Raw genomic sequence first — 18,716 nt, 5'->3', positions numbered from 1 at the left:
CCATGAATATCCCCAGTTGGGGGTTCTCCTGTGAAGAGAAACCGTTATCCCTGCAAGTGCCAGATTGCAAAGCTTTTTAAAAGGTTTCCAGCCCTTACTACTGCAACAATATGTCTGGGATTGTTTGGTAGATAGTTGCTGAAATTTCAGAAGCCAGGGAGGTCACTAAAAGAATGGTTGCCAGTGCCTGGGCTTTGTCCTCACACAGGAAAACATGAACCAAGAGATTGTGCAGAGTAATACAAACGAAAGACTAAATTGTGCAAATCTGCAAAATTAAGTTGAACCTGTGTAATTTCTTTTATGTCACAGAATTCAGGGGTTTTTTGGAGCAGAACTGGGATTCCCTAGGTAGATGTAGATTTTGTTTGTTTGTTTGTGTTTAAAGCATGGAGTACACACAGCCCTGATTCTCAGGTAACTAATTTATGCTTAGTGATTGTGCGAAGGCCTCCTGTTAAGTTTCGGTTGGTTACTAGGTTAATGTGTCACAGCTCTGCTCAGGTTCAGAGAGTCCTGTATCAAGGTCTGCTTCCAACCCCCACCATCCATTGGGAGTTGAAGTTGTTGCTGGCTGTTTCTCTTGGTCGCATTGTCACGTGCCATACAGAACTGTGAACCACCATCAGCTCCATTTCTGCTCCCTGGCAGATGAGCTAGGCAAAAGCCTGCTCTTTCACATCTGTTTGCTCTGTAGAATTTGCAAATCGCTTCTTTGTGCTGTCTCAGTCCACCCTTTCACTTGTAATTTAACCTCATCTATCCAGCATCCATTGTCCATGAAAATGTGACAGTTCCAGGTGTGTTTGTGTCAGTCAGGTGCCTTTCTTTAATCTTCGTTTCAGCGTTTCCTTATTATGCCAATAAAGCTCAACCCTTGAACTGAGATACAGCTTAGTGCTTTACCTCTCCCAGTCACCTCTCCCAGTGATAACAACTCTGTGTAATGCATCTGAGGTCTTCTTCCTCATTTCTCTTATTCTCCCACCCCTACCCTTCCACCCCACCTTTGTTTTATGCGCTGTCCTCATCCATATAAGCTTACCTGCCTTTCAAACCTGTTTACTACTTGTGGTTCCCAGGGACCGGTGTCCTTGGAATTCTTTGAAGGGGTTCAGAAGGAATTCTCCTTTTCCTCCTAAAATTCAGTTCCCATTGCTCCTCACTGGCGTCGCTTTGCTTCTTTCTAATTAATTGAATTCATTCCAAATCCAAGAAAACCAATTAAACAAGGAAGGGTTTTTTAAATTATTATTTTGTTTCAATTAAACAAAAGCACCCACACGTGTGATTTAATACAAAAATCAAAAGCATGTCTCTAAATCTGATCAATCCTGCTGCACCACCGGAGGCGTCCCAGGGGACCTTGAGCCATGGGGTCTTTTACATCTGTTCGTTTCCTCCTCCACTCCTTTTTTTTTTTAATTGTTTTAACTATTTTACTTTGCTTATAGGACGGCTGAGTGCATTATGAAGTGCAGTCGTGGTGAGGAAACCCCAGCCTCTCAACATCTTAATTTCCCAGAGGCATCTCTACATATAAATGAACATATGCAGATTGCATGCAAATACGTGTCAGGGACCTGCACCCCTGTCCATTCAGTTACCTAGCAGTAACCCCCCCTCCAAACACACACACACACCATCCAATAAGCGTCTTGTCCTTCCTCCTAGTGGTTAGGAGGACTCCTCAAAAGGTACCTCTGCAGCTGACTCGTCTCCTACTCTCTTCAAGCAAGCAATGAGAGGAGCAGGCTCACCCTGTCACTGTCTTCCCCAATGTGGGTGACCTCCAGATGTTCTGGATTTACAGCCCCCATCAGCTCCTGCTAACACATCAGTGCTAGCTGCAGCTGATGGTACTTGTAATACCAAACATCTGGAAGGACACCTTGTTGGGTTAGGCTGCCTTGTTGTTCTTTTCTCTCTCTGAGAGGTGGTGCCGATTTGGCCCAGGAGAAGAGACAAGCTCATGGGCAGTGGCAGCAATGGTGCCTGTTCAGGAAGAGGGCCCAACTATGAGCATCTTGCCCCAGGACCCTCGGGAACCTGGAAGCATCACCATGTGGTGCAATTGCCCATGCGGTGCAATTGCCCAGGATGTTCTCCTGCATAGCCTCGTGGAAGAACCCTGGGAAAGCTTTCCTGCTCGTTCCTGCAAATTGCATAAACTTCCCTGACACTTCATTAAAGCACTTAGCAGCACACTCCCCATATTAACATTCCCTTTACAAAAATCCCACAACACCCCTATTATGTGACGCCATCAGCACCTGGTGTCCAGCCACTTTTAAATGGGCAAGGGACGGACACCCGAGATTGAGCACTAATACGGCTTAAAAGTGACCACGACAACATATAGGTTGTAAAAAAAAAAAACCAAATCACCTTGTTTTTGTAAAAAGTCTCTGGGTTATAGCAGTCGCTGGCGCCACTTAATTGTTAATTTCAAAGCGTGAGGTCAGTCGCTGTCTCAGCTACTCGCATTTCAAAATTTCATTAAATCACAGTTTGCAAATTCCATTTAAATTGCTGCTAAGAAGAGGCCTTTGGAGAGCAGCTGCAGGAAGCTTCTAGCTCACTTGCTTCCTCCTCGAGATGTCTTGCCTGGAAATGCTGCCAAAATGTATCTCCCCCAACACATATACACACACACCCTTTCTGTGTGTTCTCTATACCACAACAGAGACAACGGTGCACAAAACAACCCATGGCCCTGGCAATTCAGTACGTAATTCCTTGAACACTTTCGTATAGCAATCTCAAGCTATGCTTTCAAAAGAAGCAGGATTCTGCTTTAAAAGGGACGGGATTTCTAACACACTCCAGAGGCAAAGTGCTGCACTTTCCCTAATAACCACACTTGAAGAGACCCTGACCAGATTTAGGGGCCATGAGGACCCACAAAGCATGACCCTCTTTCTGTTTTGTGTGCAGAAACCCTCTCCGACCCAATCCTGTGGCCTGCAGAAGCCATAGTGGCAGAGAACGCAACCGTCTCCTTAGAGTGTAACACCTCCAACAGCCAAGATGTCACCGTCACCTGGTTCAAGGGCAGTAACCCTGTCCTAGATAAGGCTGTGCTTTTCAACAGGAACCGAACCCTCACTCTAACTGGCGTCTCCAAAGATGAGGAAGGGGTGTATACATGTAATGCTACCAACCCTGTCAGCAATGCCAAAAGCAACCCCAGTAAGATTAGCTTGGCATGTAAGTAACCCTGGTTTGAAAATGCTTGGTGACTCCTTTTTCCCTTGCCGTTGCTGCGTGCATTTGGCAGCGAGGGCATTTGTGAGTCCTAATGGGGATTTCCTCTCTCCCTCGATCTCCCCACCCCTGGTCTTAGGTGCTGGCACTCGAAGCATACTTGGAGGCTATGAGCCCCCTATTCCCTAACCCCCGATGTGTGGAGGTAGCTCATGGGGAGGCGGGAAAAGCACTCGGCAGATGCTGTCCCCTTTATTAATAAAGGCCTGCATTCTAAAGCTAAGCCCCAGGATTGAAAACGGCTTCGGGGAACTGAACCCCAGCAAACACTTTCTCATATTAAGCCCTAAAGCTGGTTGGCCAGCTCTTTTGCTGCGTTTGGGGGGGTGCGCACACACACAGGGCGGCGGGACAACACAGACGCACCCCGCCCCTGTTTCCACCCCTTGGTCCTGATTCTACTTGCTTTCCTTTCTAGATGGGCCAAATAACGTTAAGCTGAACCAAACGGGAACCGTAACTCTAAAACTAGGTTCCCATTTGGCTCTGCTGTGCGCTGCAGAGTCCCTACCCGAAGCCCAGTTTCGGTGGCTTTTCAATAATACTGATATGAATGTGGCGGCGAACACCTTCAGCACAGAATTAACAACCTGGGAAGACGAAGGCACTTACACCTGCCAGGCATACAACAGCGTCGTTAACAAGACGGCCTCAGCATCTGTCAACGTGAAATTGACAGAGCAGGGTGAGTCCCTTGACAAGCCCACAATTGTCTCTTGTCCCACCAGCATTTTGAATGCCCCACAGTCTTCCCCCTGGACCTGATTATTTGGAAATGTGGCCAAACCGAGTGGAATTAACAGAGGAGGACGCAACTGCCTTTTTTTTGCGGGCAGAAAAGGGTGGTATCCAGAGTCGGCTGCGCCAAGATCTCATTGAAACCAGTTGAGTGAGTTCATCGTGACAACTCCCCGTGATCTCAGTGGAACTAGGTGCAACCAACTTTGTCTGGATCCGACCCAAAGTCTTGTTTAGGCTTTCCCTTGCTCCTGCGCCTTTCATTATTTTATTTTTTTAAGTATACCCTGCCTTTCTGGGCGAAATGGCCACCCAAGACTATTAACAGTGTCGCAAAATAAAACACGACAAGCAAGATAAGACATAATCAAACAATAAACTACGTTTAAAAAATTAAACTTTAACTACAGCCTGAAAACGTAATAGCTTCAGTTTTCCCCACCCCGCATTGTTGCACCTCTTTACTAGCAAAAGCTTCACCTGCTAGGTTTCTGGGTGTCCGGCTGCAGTTTAAAGGCACAGGTTGGGCAGGGGCAGGGTTAAAAAACAGAAGAGGAAGAACCTTGTTATCTATTCTTGCACCTGAATGCTAGGGAAAAAAACTTTGTGGCAAATTTATGTAGTCTTTGAGGGTTTTATGGCAGCGAGGTGTTTTCTTTTGGAGGAGGAATGATGATCTGGAGATGTGTAGACATTGGTTTAGAAGCTGTTCAGAAGTACAGAAATGATACACGTTGCCTAGGCATAGTAGAAGGGGTGCACACATAAGTGCAAGCCATGGGTTTTTTTTTTTAATGCGTCTCATGGAGGTACCCATGTTGCTTTATACGCCTGGTCTTCCCACGTTCTAAATCCCAAAGGGTAGAAAGGGCTGTCTGCTCCAGAAGTTCTCCCTCCACACAGGAGGAGCCACGGGGCATCCGGGATGGAGCCTCCACACACCCTTTGTATCTGTGTTGCCCCTGTACATGTGACGTGTGAAGAGACTTGCTGGTTTGCAAGGTACAGAGGTTACTCTCTGTGCTGCAGCCTGAGAACCCCATTTCTTGTGGTGGTTCTGGTTCGTTGGTTTGTTTGCTTAGCATCATCCATAGGCATGGCGTGAATTTGTTAATATTGAATCACTACCAACCCCCTGGTTACAGGAACAAATTTAGATGTTTGTTAATTTTCGTCTTCATTCTCGGCGTTCGGAAAGTCCTGCAGCTTCCTCTTACATGCATCAGACCAAAATGCGACACAACCTCTCAGCTTAGAGCTGCAAATTTAAAGCAAATAAGAAACGGCCTTTAAGATGCAGAAAGATTGGAAACCTAAGTGTGATATAAGCAGTTGTATATTGCTTTTTATCAGATAATGTTATTTTTATTAAATCGTTTTTTGTGGTTGTGTTTTTAGCAATTGTAAGTTTTTTAACTGTTTCTAATGTTGTATTTTAAATTGTTTTAACCCGCCCCGGGACTGTAGAGTGAAGGGTGGATAATTATTATTAATAATGATGATGATGATGAATGATGATAGTCATAGAATAATATGAACCAGGAACAGATTCCCTTCTCCTGTGAGTGTGCATCAGAGGGCTCCAAAATCATTTGACTGTGGTGTGTTTCACACGGAATGTTAATGAGCAAGCGTGTGGGTTGCTCAATACTAGGGTTGCCATAAATTCCAGGTTGGGATGTGGGTGGCGCTGTGGGTTAAACCACAGAGCTTAGGGTTTGCCAGTCAGAAGGTCGGCGGTTCAAATCCCCGCAACGGGGTAAGCTCCTGTTGCTTGGTCCCTGCTCCTGCCAACCTAGCAGTTCAAAAGCACATCAAAGTGCAAGTTGATAAATAGGTACCGCTCCAGCGGGAAGGTAAATGGTGTTTCTGTGCACTGCTCTGGTTTGCCAGAAGCGGCTTAGTCATGCTGGCCACATGACCCGGAAGCTGTACGCCGGCTCCCTTGGCCAGTAAAGCGAGATGAGCGCCACAACCCCACAGTCGTCCATGACTGGACCTAATGGTCAGGGGTCCCTTTACCTTTACCTAGGAAATTCCAGACATATGGCAACCCTACTCAACCCTATCTAGAGCTAAGCCATGGTTTGTCATAGCACAGGCTAGTGACTTGTCTTCCTGAAACAAACCACAAACTGTAAGCCAAGAGCAGACCTTGGCTACAGCCCATGGTTTGTTTGGAGTTAGACAAACCACCAGCCCAGGTACAAACAAAACACTATGTCAGACCATGACTTAGCTCCTGGTATGAGAGCAGCAGCAGGGCTAGGGGAGGAGGTAGCCATCACCAACTTGAATAACTTCTGAGTAGATATGGTTAGGGACGGCACTGTTAGTTTTGGTTTACAAAGCCCTATAGAGCTTGGGGTGGGACAAGGGTGGCACTGTGGTCTAAACCACAGAGCCTAGGGCTTGTCAATCAGAAGGTCGACGGTTCGAATCCCCGTGACGGGGTGAGCTCCCATTGCTCTGTCCCAGCTCCTGCCCACGTAGCAGTTCAAAAGCACGTCAAAATGGAAGTAGATAAATAGGTCCCGCTCCAGCGGGAAGGTAAACGGCGTTTCTGTGTGCTGCTCTGATTCACCAGAAGTGGCTTAGTCATACTGGCCACATGACCCAGAAGCTGTATGCTGGCTCCCTTGGCCAGTAAAGCGAGACGAGCGCCGCAACCCCAGAGTCATCCGCGACTGGACTTAATGGTCAGGGGTCCCTTTACCTTTACCTTTTATAGAGCTTGGGATGAGGATATCTGCAGGATTTCCTCCTCCCGAATAGGCTGCCCATGTCACTATGGCCTAAAGATGGGACCCCACTGACCATATCATACCTTTACAGAAGTTAGATTGGTAGGAGTCGAGAGGGCCTTTTCTGTAGTGGCTCCTACCGTGTGGAGTGCTCACTCTCCCTATTGAAATTAGGCCAGCCTGGCTGCTTTTGCCAGCGGTTAAAGATCTGTCTCTTTGCCCTGGCCTCTAGCACTTGGCTGATTTTTCCGGTTTTGTTGAATCTCATAAGGTTTCTGGGTTGTGAACCGCTTTGCTGTTACATTAAATGAAAAGTTAAATTAATCGTAAGGCCAGCGCTTGTGAGGAAAGGGAATATGAAGTGAAAGATTGAGAAGCCTCACTGCACCCACACCACATATAAACTTGGGGTAAAGTTGCCTCCTCTTTTTTCACTCCTGCCCATTTGCTTTGTTAAGAAAGCAGTCAGACCATGCAGAAAACAAGCTGGTGAAGTTTTTCCACCCCGCCACTTACCTCCATGCCAGAAAAAAAGTTCACTGCCTGAATTTCTGTTTGTCAGAGTGACGTTGAAGGCACAGGAGCTAAGGACGCTAAAATAAATAAACAGATGGCAATCTTGGCTAGAGGTCCCAAAAGACTGATTTAGTAAAGGGAAAGGGGCACTGTGGTCATAGAGTTGCTTTTCTTTTGGGGGGGGGGAGGAAACTTCTGCATATTAACCTAAGCATATTGTGCTTCCTTTTTCTGGTTATTTGGCTATAACTTTTGATAGAATACAGATAATTGAACAAACTTTGTTGCATTACATTCTTCATTAAATTATCTTTCCATTGATATATAAATTTATGGTATTATTCCCCCTCCCAAAAAAATGGTGTTATGAGGCATCAGACCTCAGAAATACACTTTTTCGAAAAAGGTTTCCACAATTTTGGCCACTAGTGTATACCTGTACTTTCCAAAGTTCACAGTTCCTCTTGTTCTCCTCTTCCAGAATCTCTTCCATCAGATACGGGTCTTAATTCAGGACAAATTGCTGGAATTGTCATAGGTTGTGTGCTTGGAGTAGCACTCATTGGAGGTCTGGGATATTTCCTGTGCACCAAGACTTCCTTGGGGTAAGTCTGCCATCCCATTCATCTTGGATTGGGGTCCCCCATTTGAAATCTGAATTTGCCATCTCCCCAGCTTCTCCAGGACCTTCCTGCTCTGTTTACTTGGTTTGATTGGTCTCTCTGCTCATGCTCAGGGTTTGAGGCTGTCTCATGGGTGCGGGTTTCTTTCCTGTCTCTCCAGCCTGGGTTGGAGCCCTGACTTACACATCTCTTGGAAGAACCAAGTGTGTCCTGCTGTTCATGCCTCCCAGCCAAAGCACAGACACTAACCCGGGTTGCCAGATTCAAGATGGGGCAGGGGAAGAAACTTCTGCTTCCACTGTGACACTTGGAAAGAGCTTAAATAAGTTGCAGCGGCTGAAATTCCCACTTCTGTATAGCCTGTCAAAAGACACAGAAGGCCTGCCCTCTGTTGAATCTGGTCGCTCCAAAAGCACACACATTTAATTTATTGATTTATAAATAAATTTATTTATTATAACAAATATGTGCATACTGCTGTAATATAACAAATATATCAAAGCGGTGTGCAGCAATAAAAGCATGAAATCATACAGTAAAACCGGTAAAAGCATTTAAAAAGTTTAAAACACACATATGGAGCCGAATGGGTAATTATGATTGGATAGACCCTTTTAAAAAAGTGTAAGTCTTAAGCGTTGTTGATGACATGTTTAGGCAACAATATTAAGTATGGACCTGCCAAACTTTCAGCTCTCAGGGACCCTGAAAGTTCAAATACATATGTTAGTGGGGAGATTGTAAAGGGTGGGGAAGAATGATGGTAGTGCCAAAATTTCAAAGATTGACAGTTTTCAATCTTTCGTCTCCTGAACTCGAAACAAGTGGTCACCACAAGTGGTCAGTGAAAACAGGGCTGCATCTGGGGCATTCTCGGGGAAAGAAAATGGCTGTTGTTCCCCTAAAAGGGGAACTCTGCTGTAGTCGCCCGTGGCAAGATTATTTTAAAAGACGTTTCAGTAAGTTTCTGCTACCCCTAATGATGTTGTGCCCCCCCATGAACCTGGTGTTGCAACCGCCCGGCCTGCCCCTGTCCCCACTCCCTTGCTGCTCTCACTGGTCAGATGTCAGTGTAAGGCGCAGGTCTCATTTTGATTCATCCCCAGTTCAAATTCTGAGGAGTAAATTCAAGTTTGAAAAAAATTCTTAAGAGTCCGTCCCCCCACTCCCTTACATATTTTGTTTCAGCTTGAAAGGGCTAACAGATGTATAAAGGTCAGGGGGGTGTCTGAAAGACAGAGAGACTGGGGGGGGGTCTTCAGATCATCTCCAATACTTGCCAATGAAGCCATAAGCAATGGAAGACAAAACAAAACTGGCCCATGGCTACTGGTTTTTGTTCGTAACCACATAGGGACGTGCCCTAGGCCTATTCTCAGTTCACACAGGGAAACGGCGAGGCCTCCCAAGGCCTTGCCGGTGCCCTTTTATGACCAGTTGAGGACCCTTCAACTCTGTAGATGTTGTTGGACTACAACTTACATCATCCCTGACTAGTGGCCCTGTTGGCTAGGAATCACGGGAGATGTAGTTCAGCAACTTCTGAAGGGCTGCAGGTTGCCCGTGAACTGAGTGCGCCCTTTGGAACGTGTGCCAGAATCCCCTGCAATTTACCGGCGTTTCCTTTGAAGGCACACGAGGGCTCCCTTTGCAAGCAGGTCAATACGGGGAAGGTTCCATCAATAGTAGAAAGTTTGGAAACCACTGGTTTGGCCAAGGGCAAGTTAAAAATTGGATGGATGACTATGTGGCACAAAGGAAGCGAATGAGATTTATTATTTCACGTGACTGGTCACTAGTATAGGGCGAGGGATAATGTGCTGGTTCTGTTGTTGGGGGAGAGACCCCCTGCTTGCTATAGGATCACACAGTGTCTGCTGTTTACCTAGGAGGACGGAGCAGCACTCATCTAATGGAAACATACCCTCAGCTCCCGGCCGCAGTAAGTATCAGCCCAACGGGCTGGGCCGGGCCGGGGTCTATGTGACGCGTGTTGTGTGCTCTATGTTACTCCCCCCGACCACCATCACCCGGTTTAGGGTGAGCCTTTATAGTTCACGAAGAATGTAGGTGGCCTTCCCATGCACTTCTGTGCCAAAGCATGGGCAAGAAGGACCACTCCATCCCCAACCCAGATGCATCATGGGAAACTCCTGCTTAATCCATTTCATGGGAGCGGGGAGAAAGGACTTCACAGCTGCCCCAGCTCCCATTTCCAAGAGGCTGGCTGGGGGAATCTCTTCCCTGACCCCTCCTGGGGAGGGGAAAGTAAGCTGCTGTTTTCTGTGGAGTGCGGGTGTCTTCCTGTCCCCTATCGCCCTCTCCGCCCACCCCACAAAAATCTTTCATCATCTTTTTTGGGATTCATGCTGTGGCTCTGTAGCCAGCCTGGTGGTGGAAAAGCTCACGAGGGGGGACTTGGGGGAGGTGATGGGGCTCGCCGGACTGGTCTCTCCAGAGAATGGCTATTTCTGGCCTCTGCATCCCCACCGTAATTTTCCTAGAATCAAGTCTATCCAAGACCGTTCTTTGCCTGCCTCTTTAATCATGCTTGGGCTTCGGTGCGAAGCAAGGAACGGAAGTGAAGAAATGAGGGGTGAGGGTGGAAGCAGGTGGCTCCCTTCCTCTACTCCGTACATTGGCCTTGGAGTGCTCAGGTGGACTCAGCACAGGTAGGAAGATGCAGCAGGTGGGGCTGGAGCAAGGGGGAAGGGTGTGAGATGGGGGAACGACTGGAGTGAGGAGGGGACGGTCTTACACGCACACGCACATCCCCTCTCCTGTCCCACCTGTCCAGCTGATGGACCGTTACCTTGCTTGCCATTGGTCCCCACCCTGCATTCAGCTCTCACCTGAGGTTCCTAGAAGCTGTCGGCATGCGACAGCAACCACGCCCTGGGAACGGCTTCAACTGGCCGGCTAAACCAGGTGAGGGTAGCCAATGGGTCTCAAACCTTCAGTGAGCCTAGGGACTTCCCCTGCATGCGAAGACAGACTCTGGCAGACGGAGCAGACGAGATCAGGTCAAGAAGGCAGTTTCTGCACGTGCTGTTGAGGGAAGTGAGGGGCAGATGGGGCTCGTCCACCTGGGAAGGAAGCCCATCTAGGAGAAGGAAGACTCCGATCCTAAACCTCTGCTGCCTTTGGAGTGGGGTTTCTAAAACGGTTGGCATTTTATGCCACCTTCTAGCAACTCCTGCCGCCTAGCTGGAGCCAGATGTCTTGCTCTGCTTTCCTTTGGACCACATCAGCGAGGCCAAGGGGGCGGTCTTGTCATGTGGGCAGCGCAGGACCTCCAGGCACACTTTGATGCTGCTCATGCAGCGCTTTGACATCACTCTCGGAGGCGCACTGTCTTTCAAGACAGGCGGGTGCCAACATGCGCTGCTCATGTCTACTATGTTGTATGATTGCCAGTCTGGGCTCAGTGTAGGCTTCTGGGGTTTTAAGAGCTGCCCAAAGAGAGAATGTTTACCTGCTAGGCCTTTCCCCCCCACTTTCACTAAACTGTGGTTTAGTGAAAGTAGCAGCTGTGCATACCCAGTGGACCTCTCCTTTCTATGCAGCCCTAAAAGTGGGGGTAGCTTAAGCTGTGGCCCTCCAGATCCTGTTGGACTCTCCCGCTGTGAGCCCTGCAATGTCTGGATGGCACATGGTGAAAGAGGTCTGCCCTAAAGGAATACGGCCCTTTAGGAGATTCCTGATACCAAGGGGGAAATCCTGGCCAGGCACCTTCATTGCTTACCACATTACTAATCCAGCTCACGCCATTTGTCCTGTCTGCTTCCGCTAATCCAGTGGGAGTCCCCACCCCACTGTAGTCCAAGGGCAGAGGGTTGTGGGTTTTCAGTGTCTCCTGCTTGGCTCCCGTGGGCTTGTGTTCAGGCTCTGTCTGTTGTACGTGCCAGTTCCCTGATGCTCTCTCTCTGTCCTGTCTCTGTCATTTCAGACCAGGGCGTCACTGACACCAAACCCACACCGGTAAGGACGGAATCATGATATTGAAGTCCGTATCATGATGTTGGTTTCATAATTTTTGACCTGGCAATATGTTGCAAATCATGATGTGTGTGTGTGTGTTTGTGTGTGTGCTATCCAAAAATCACAATGCGGGAAGAACCGTGAAGCCAGCCTTATTTCAGACATTGCGATGTTTATCTGGTGATATATCACAGTGTTGAAAACCAGATATCGCCCAGCCCTAGAGGCTTCCTGAGCCCATTCCCAATCCTAACAAGGAAGCAGCCCCAAACTCTTTGACCTGCTAACAGCAGCTTCATCTGCAGAACGTAGCAATGTGACAACGACACAAGTTCTTGATGGGGACAAGAACTTTGGATTGCCTTGATGGTGGCAAACTGTCCTTCATTAGAGAATTCCAGGCAGCAGCTGCATGGGTCCACCTAGCATAGATGCTGTAGTAGTGGATTTCTTGCATCAGCAGATGACCCCCGAGGTCCCTTCCAAATCTTCAAAAGCATTATCATGCTTAACAAACAATCAGTCAAAAGCTTTGCTAGTGGACTTCTGTCGATCAAGGCATGGGAGAAGGTCTGCCTCTCCCCACCCCTGTGTTCTGGCCTCTTGGTATCCTAGCCCATATGATCCAGGCATCAGGTTCTGGCCTGAGAGGTGAGTGGACTTTGGTGCCCGTACAGCCAAACTACCCTGGGGGTGTCTTGCTTGCTCCAGGGTAAGTGAGGTAAGTCTGTACAGTCTGCTGGTCAGCGTAGAGTTTAATTTTACCACGCTTCTAGCAACTCCGAGGGAATCAGATGTGTCTCTCTCAGAGCAGGAGGAGAGGGCTCCCTAAAGCGGAACTAGGAGCTAGTTGCTAGGAGATTCATAAGCTTCTCTTTGGTCTCCACCTCACCTGTTTGGAACGGCCTCCCCCAGGAGGTGGTGGACTCTCCTTCCTTGGAGGTTTCTAAGCAGAGGTTGGGTGGCCATCTGTCAAGGATGCTTTAGCCAAGATTCCTGCATTGCGGGACCCTTGAGGTCCCTTCCAATTCTATGATTCTACCATTCTGTGATTCCCTCATCAACATGCAAGTAGAATCGTCACCTTTCAAAATGGACCTGCTCATGTGCAGTGGGTAGGGGTCCTGGGGCTCAGGTGATGCTGGCTAAAGGCTTAGCCACACTTTACCTTTTGCCCTGCTCTTTCCAGGCACGGGTCCGTGCTTTAAAACTCCCGAGTCTGAGAGCTCCTCTTTCTTTTGCCCCGGAGCTTTCCCCGCAAAACCTAACTATTTGAAGCTGAAGCGCAACGAATGGCCATTTCAAGTTTTCTGTGGGTTGCCATGTGCTCCAATTCAGCTTTAAAGAGCAGGTTCTTGTGCAGAAAGCTGTGGATCAAAGAAAGAAAGAAAGAAAGAAAGAAAAGGACACCCGGACACAGAGCTTTAAAGTGTGGACCATTCCTGGAAAGCGTGGAGGAAAACTAAGTGTAAATAAGCTGTAAGTGTGGCCAGCAGAGGAGGAAGACCAGAGCAAAACAGCCAGAAGCAAAATAGAGAGAACCTAGTAAGCTTAAAAGTAATCTTAATTACTTTTAATCTTAATATACTTTTATTTAATCTTAATTACTTAATTACTTCTGTCTCAGTGGATCTGAAGAAGTGTGCATGCACACGAAAGCTCATACCAAGAACAAATTTAGTTGGTCTCTAAGCTGCTACTGGAAGGAATTTTTATTTATTTATTTTTTTGTCTTAATTGCACAGATTGTTGAATTCCAATGAAATGAAATGTGTTTCAAAATATCAAAATAAGAGTTTAGTTCTTGGCTGTTACCCTGGTACTTTTACACTCGCTGGCTGGATCACTGGAAGTTTGATGTTTCCTGAGTAACAGATTGATTATTGATTGCATGCTTTTCCTTATAACCTTGCAAGTGAAAAGGCCTGCGCCTTGTTGTGTGCTGCTGTTTGCTTTTCTTAATTCCAATGAAAGCTGGAGATTCGGGGAAGGGCCTTTCAAGAACCCAGGAGGGACTGCTTCCCCCCCCCCACAGGCCCACCTGTGGCAAGGGCCCTGCCTTCGAACCTTCCTTTGCTCCCTCTGACTCCTGCTGATCTTCTCTTGCAGGGTGAAGAGGACATACAATATTCAACACTAGCCTTCAAGCCCAACCACCCTCCTCAGCCAGAGCCAGCGGCCATCCGGCCATTGGAAAGCACCATAATATACTCAGAAATCAAGAAGAAATGATCAGGGATGGATCTCCCCTAATGGGCTCCCCCATGACTCACCTCTGCTTCATTTGCCTGGATTTTATTTTTGGTTGGGGGGGGGGTTAAAAAAACTGTTGCCTCTTCTGAAGATAAGGTTATCGGTCCCTCCCACACACACCCCCCTCTCAAGTGGTTCTCCTCTACCAACCCGCTGAGCTGAAAACAAAAAAGCAGAAGTTTGTCTCCACGCCCTGCCACCTGGTGTAATTGAGGGTAGGGTTTGGAATGGAACCAAACCATGCAAAATCAGACCTTCCTTCCACCCACCCTGCCGTTGGTGGCATGCATGGCAAGAGGGAGGCCATTTCATCCTCGGATCTGTGTGGAGAGAAACTAGAAACATTTCAGATATCTCTTCTCCCTTTCGCTCTCTCTCTCTCTCCCCATCCTGCTATTGTTTCGCTTCCTGGCTGTGCCAAACCTCCCCTCTTTCTCCTGTCCCTCGGGTTTTGGTGTCGCTAGGCAGCGGTGTGGCTGCTGCTCCCTCAGGCCTACCCCAGACACCACAAGCCCTCCCTGGGGGAGCTGGATTCCAGGCACCGGCGAAGAAAGCGTTCGATATCCGGGAAAGAGTGCACTGGGAAACAGGCCGGTGTGGCAGCTGCATCCAGGGCCAGCCTGGACTGGACAGGAGAGGGCCTTTGCTCCTGATGCCTCCATCTGACTCCAGACGCTTCTGAGCTTATTCTTTTTTGAGGAGGCATAAAAACTTGCTTGGGGGTCAGACCAGATCTGTGGACTAGCAGTTCACCCCCTCTTACTGTCCAGAATGAACTGGCAACGTCTCAACAAGACAGCAACACCCCTTGCCCCTGCAGTCTGGCTTTTGGCTTCAGCTATTCTTTTGCTCATGTGAATTTGAAAGTGCCCTACGTGTGGATATGGAACTCGGAGTGACATGTGGGTGGGAGGGGGGGGGATTTGTAGTGGTAAAGCCATAATTATTTCCCCTCTGCCTGGTAAGGCCACCGGTCATTATCCCCTCTCCACCACCACTGCCCCATTTCTTGCGATTAACTGCCAAATCCAGTCTGTAACAGAAGGAGCAAGATCATTTTGCAGAGCAGATATGTTAAGCACAGCAGGCTGCTGTAGAACATGGGGTGAGTTGAGGCATCTTGAATAGATTCCCTTCCATGTTTCTCCAGCTACGTGGGGTCTAGAAATGGAAGAGAACTGTGCCAAATGTCTGGAGGCTTAGAGCACTGGGCAGGGGTTAGGAAGCCACCACCCACAGAAGAGGAAGGGATCCGATGTCTCCCCACGTCCCCTGGGCGGCCGCAGAGCCAGTGGGCAAAGCACTGGGGTCGGTTGCAAGAACCGTGACGCTCGCTGAGCAGACTTGAGCAAGTTAACTACCCCTCAGACTAACCTCCTTTGCAGGATTGTTGTGGGGCTACAGTGAGATAAAGCTGTAACAATAATAATGCCTAGAGCCAGCAGGAGGGGGGGGGATCGGAGTCTCGGGAGATTAATTTATTTTAATTGCAGGTGTAGAATCAGGGACAGCGGGGTCTGCATTCTAGATTAGCTCAACTCCCACACCGCAAAGAAACGACTCAGAACGGGCAGGCGAACTGGGCTGCTCTGCAAAATTCAACAAAGTGCAGCGAGGAAGAAAGGAGGAGGGCACTTGGCAGCGAGCATTTGTTCGTTTTGCTTCAAACGCCAGCGCCGGTTTCGCAACTAGCCAGCTTCTAGCTAATGGGGCAGACATGCCAAGCACTGTTGATGTTGGCCTGAGCCAAAGGCAGACCTCGTAAGATCTCTGATAGGAACGAGAGGGGAATCCCATGCCTTCTGCTCCCTCGTCGTGTTGTTTGGGTGTGCGTTTTCCTCCTCCACCACCACCACCACCCCACGCCAAAAGTTTGTCATCTTCGATTAAGAGTCGATAGCATCTCATATACTCTGGGCCTCGCTAATTGTTGGGTGTGGCTGGAAGACTGCATGTATTCACGTTAAGCTTCAGGACAGAAGGACAATGGAGCAGTGTTTGGAACAAGCGCTGCACTCATCATGCCCCAGTTAACCCATGAATCGTTCTGCCATCTTGAGGAGGCCTGGCACAGTCGTCTTCAATGAAGAAACCCCCACAAAAGAAAGCTTGTCTCCCTGTTGCATCCGGTTGGCACCGGGCCTTTGAAATGATTAGCTGCTGTCCTGCAGGACAGGAGAAGCAGAGAAGGCTGCTCAGATCTGAGGGGCGGCTGTTGAGAGTGCAAAACTGGTGATGGAATGCAAAGCTGATGGTTGTGGAAATTTGGGCTGTTATTCTGGTTGTAAAATGATGAATAATTTTGTTTTTAATAATAACGATAATAATAAATTGAGAATGGAAAAGACTCTTGTGTAGAATTCCTGATGTAGATCTTCACTCACCCCTTCTTCCCTGGCCGGGGAAGGGGCACCATTTTGTGGTTTGCCTCAGGTGCCAAAATGTTTTCGGGTAGCCCTAGGGGGAAGGAATAGGATCCCGCAACTTGACAGGAGAAGACAAAAACAAAACTTTTCTTGTTCCTGGGCCTTTAGCAACAGTTTGATCTGCTGAAACTGGGCAGTGAAGCTTTTCACTCCCGTAACGACACGCAAACGAATCTCTGCAAATCAGGCTGCTGCTAAAAGTGACGGGAGCAGCAGCGATGCAGCAGGAAGGTTTGGTGAGAATGTGTCAGGCAGGCTGGCCTGCACAACTCGTGACCCATTAAGAATGGCGGCCCGCCTGGAAGGTAGTTAACCTGCTTTCACTGCCTGCCTGAGACTGCAAACATGAGGGAGCGGTGAGATAGCATCTCGCGCTCTTGCAGGACACAATGCATGGGTGTTAGATTGCATAAGCCTTTGTAGCTCGGACGTTTTTATGGGTCTGGTGTGCGCTGGTATTCTGCTTGACCAATCAACCAGGCAAGCCTCTCCCCCCCCCCACTTCCTGGCTGTCCTACAGCCCATAGATGCAGCTTGTCTTGCAAGGTCCCTGGTCTCTAGAATGTGATAGCTACGGGGATGCCACCACAACTCACCTTTTCCCGCTCCTCCTCGTGCCCTCCCACCCATCAGAGGGGCTCGGCAGCAGCTTCCCTTGACCCCCTGCAGTTGCATCACCGTTTTCTGTTGCTTTGCATCTTTGGGAGTTTGCATGAGCAAACTGGAAGTCAGCAGGGCAGCTTTTCTTGCTGCCGCACCTGCATGCCAATAAAGATTTTGCATGTCAAATATCTTCCAGTGTTGTGTCTGTGAAGAGCAATTGCTGGAAATCACAAATGCGGACCGGGGTAGGGGGAGAATGTGGTTAAATTAATGTCCTGGTGATTGGTGGGCTTCCCATAGGCATCTTCCTATTTTCTTAAAAACCCTTGGGTGTTTTTTTGGGGGGGGAGGGTGCAGCATGCCTTATAATAAATTCCCATGCCACCCCTAGCATGCCGAGCCTCGTTTCCCAGTTTTTTGGGTTTTTGTTTTTTTTAAGGCACATAATCGCCTTGCTGCTTCTCTTTGGTGATGCTGGCTATACTATGCCTTTAAAAAGCAGCTGGCTGCTTTTCTCTAGAAATGCCTAGGAAAGCTTCCCTTGCATAATTTCTCTGTCTGTTTCTTTAAAAACAAAAAATAAAAGGGAGGGGTGGCGATTGCGCTGTGAGGGTTAACCCAGTTTAAAATCACTTGGAAGTTTACAGTGTAAACACATGCCCTGAAACATTTCCCAGATGAAAATAGCTATGCTTGGAACAACAGCATTGACTCATGCCAAAGTACTCTTCTCCTGGAGTCCTGTTACCCCCCTGTTACGCCCCCTCTGGATGCAGCATTTCTTTATTGCGAAACAGCCTGTTCTGTTCTCATTTCAAAGCCAGGGTGATAATTGCTATTTTGGTAAAAGATAAACTTTAAAAAAAAAACAACCAAAGAATTCCGGTGTGTCACCCACAGTTCAAAACAGAGCACAGCAGTTTGTAAAATGGCAGACTGTCCACTGAGCTGCCTTACTCTGTATCAGACCTTTGGTCATTTTGCTCAATATTGTCTACCCTGACTGGCAGCGGTTTCTCCAGGGTTTCAGAGAGAGTTCTCCACTAGCCCTAACTAGAGGTGTGGTGCTGGGGGATTTGAACTCGATGCCTTCTGCTCGGCACGGCGACATGTAACCTCCTGCACAAACAAACCAGAACAAATGAGCAATAAACAGTCACATAGGCTTCCTGAAAATTTGATGCAAAGAGATCAGGATTCATGCTCAGCTTGCATAGCCATCCGGAAGCAAGGAATTTACACAGTCCAGTGCCCGAGGGTGCAATTTATAATACTTTCCTGAGGAACTTCTTATTGAAGGACGGGCGTCTTCTTCTCACTTCCCTTTCCGTTCCTTTGCCACCGCAATGGCGTTGAGACTCCTCCACGCTGCCTTGGAGCAGCTGCCGGTTTGATGGAGACTTAAGCACTTGCGAGATTAGATTTAGAAATTCCAAAATGTTCCAACACATCCCCCACGCGACCCGAAACCCAGCAGAGGTAATGCAGATGGTCGGAATGTTGCTATTTTAAAAACGTGGTTTATTTTTAAACCAGATTTGTTTGAAATGTGGAGAGGAAGCTTG

General features: G+C 48.1%; 1 protein-coding gene across 1 annotated transcript in view; it reads left to right on the top strand.

Moving 5' to 3' along the window:
- The window catches only part of LOC117052040 (hemicentin-1-like), a 56,795-nt gene extending 40,326 nt beyond the window's left edge, over positions 1-16,469 (top strand). The window contains exons 15-20 of the mRNA XM_033158766.1: positions 2,938-3,210; positions 3,686-3,952; positions 7,747-7,870; positions 9,778-9,830; positions 11,838-11,869; positions 13,979-16,469. Of these exons, the coding sequence (XP_033014657.1) occupies positions 2,938-3,210; positions 3,686-3,952; positions 7,747-7,870; positions 9,778-9,830; positions 11,838-11,869; positions 13,979-14,101 (872 nt within the window). The 3' untranslated portion in view covers positions 14,102-16,469. The remainder of the gene's footprint in view (positions 1-2,937; positions 3,211-3,685; positions 3,953-7,746; positions 7,871-9,777; positions 9,831-11,837; positions 11,870-13,978) is intronic.
- The last annotated feature ends 2,247 nt before the right edge of the window (positions 16,470-18,716 follow it).

Source organism: Lacerta agilis, chromosome 8, assembly GCF_009819535.1.
Source record: "Lacerta agilis isolate rLacAgi1 chromosome 8, rLacAgi1.pri, whole genome shotgun sequence".
Lineage (NCBI taxonomy): Eukaryota > Metazoa > Chordata > Lepidosauria > Squamata > Lacertidae > Lacerta > Lacerta agilis.
Note: the sequence above shows the minus strand (reverse complement) of the source record. Positions and strands in the feature narration are given on the sequence as shown.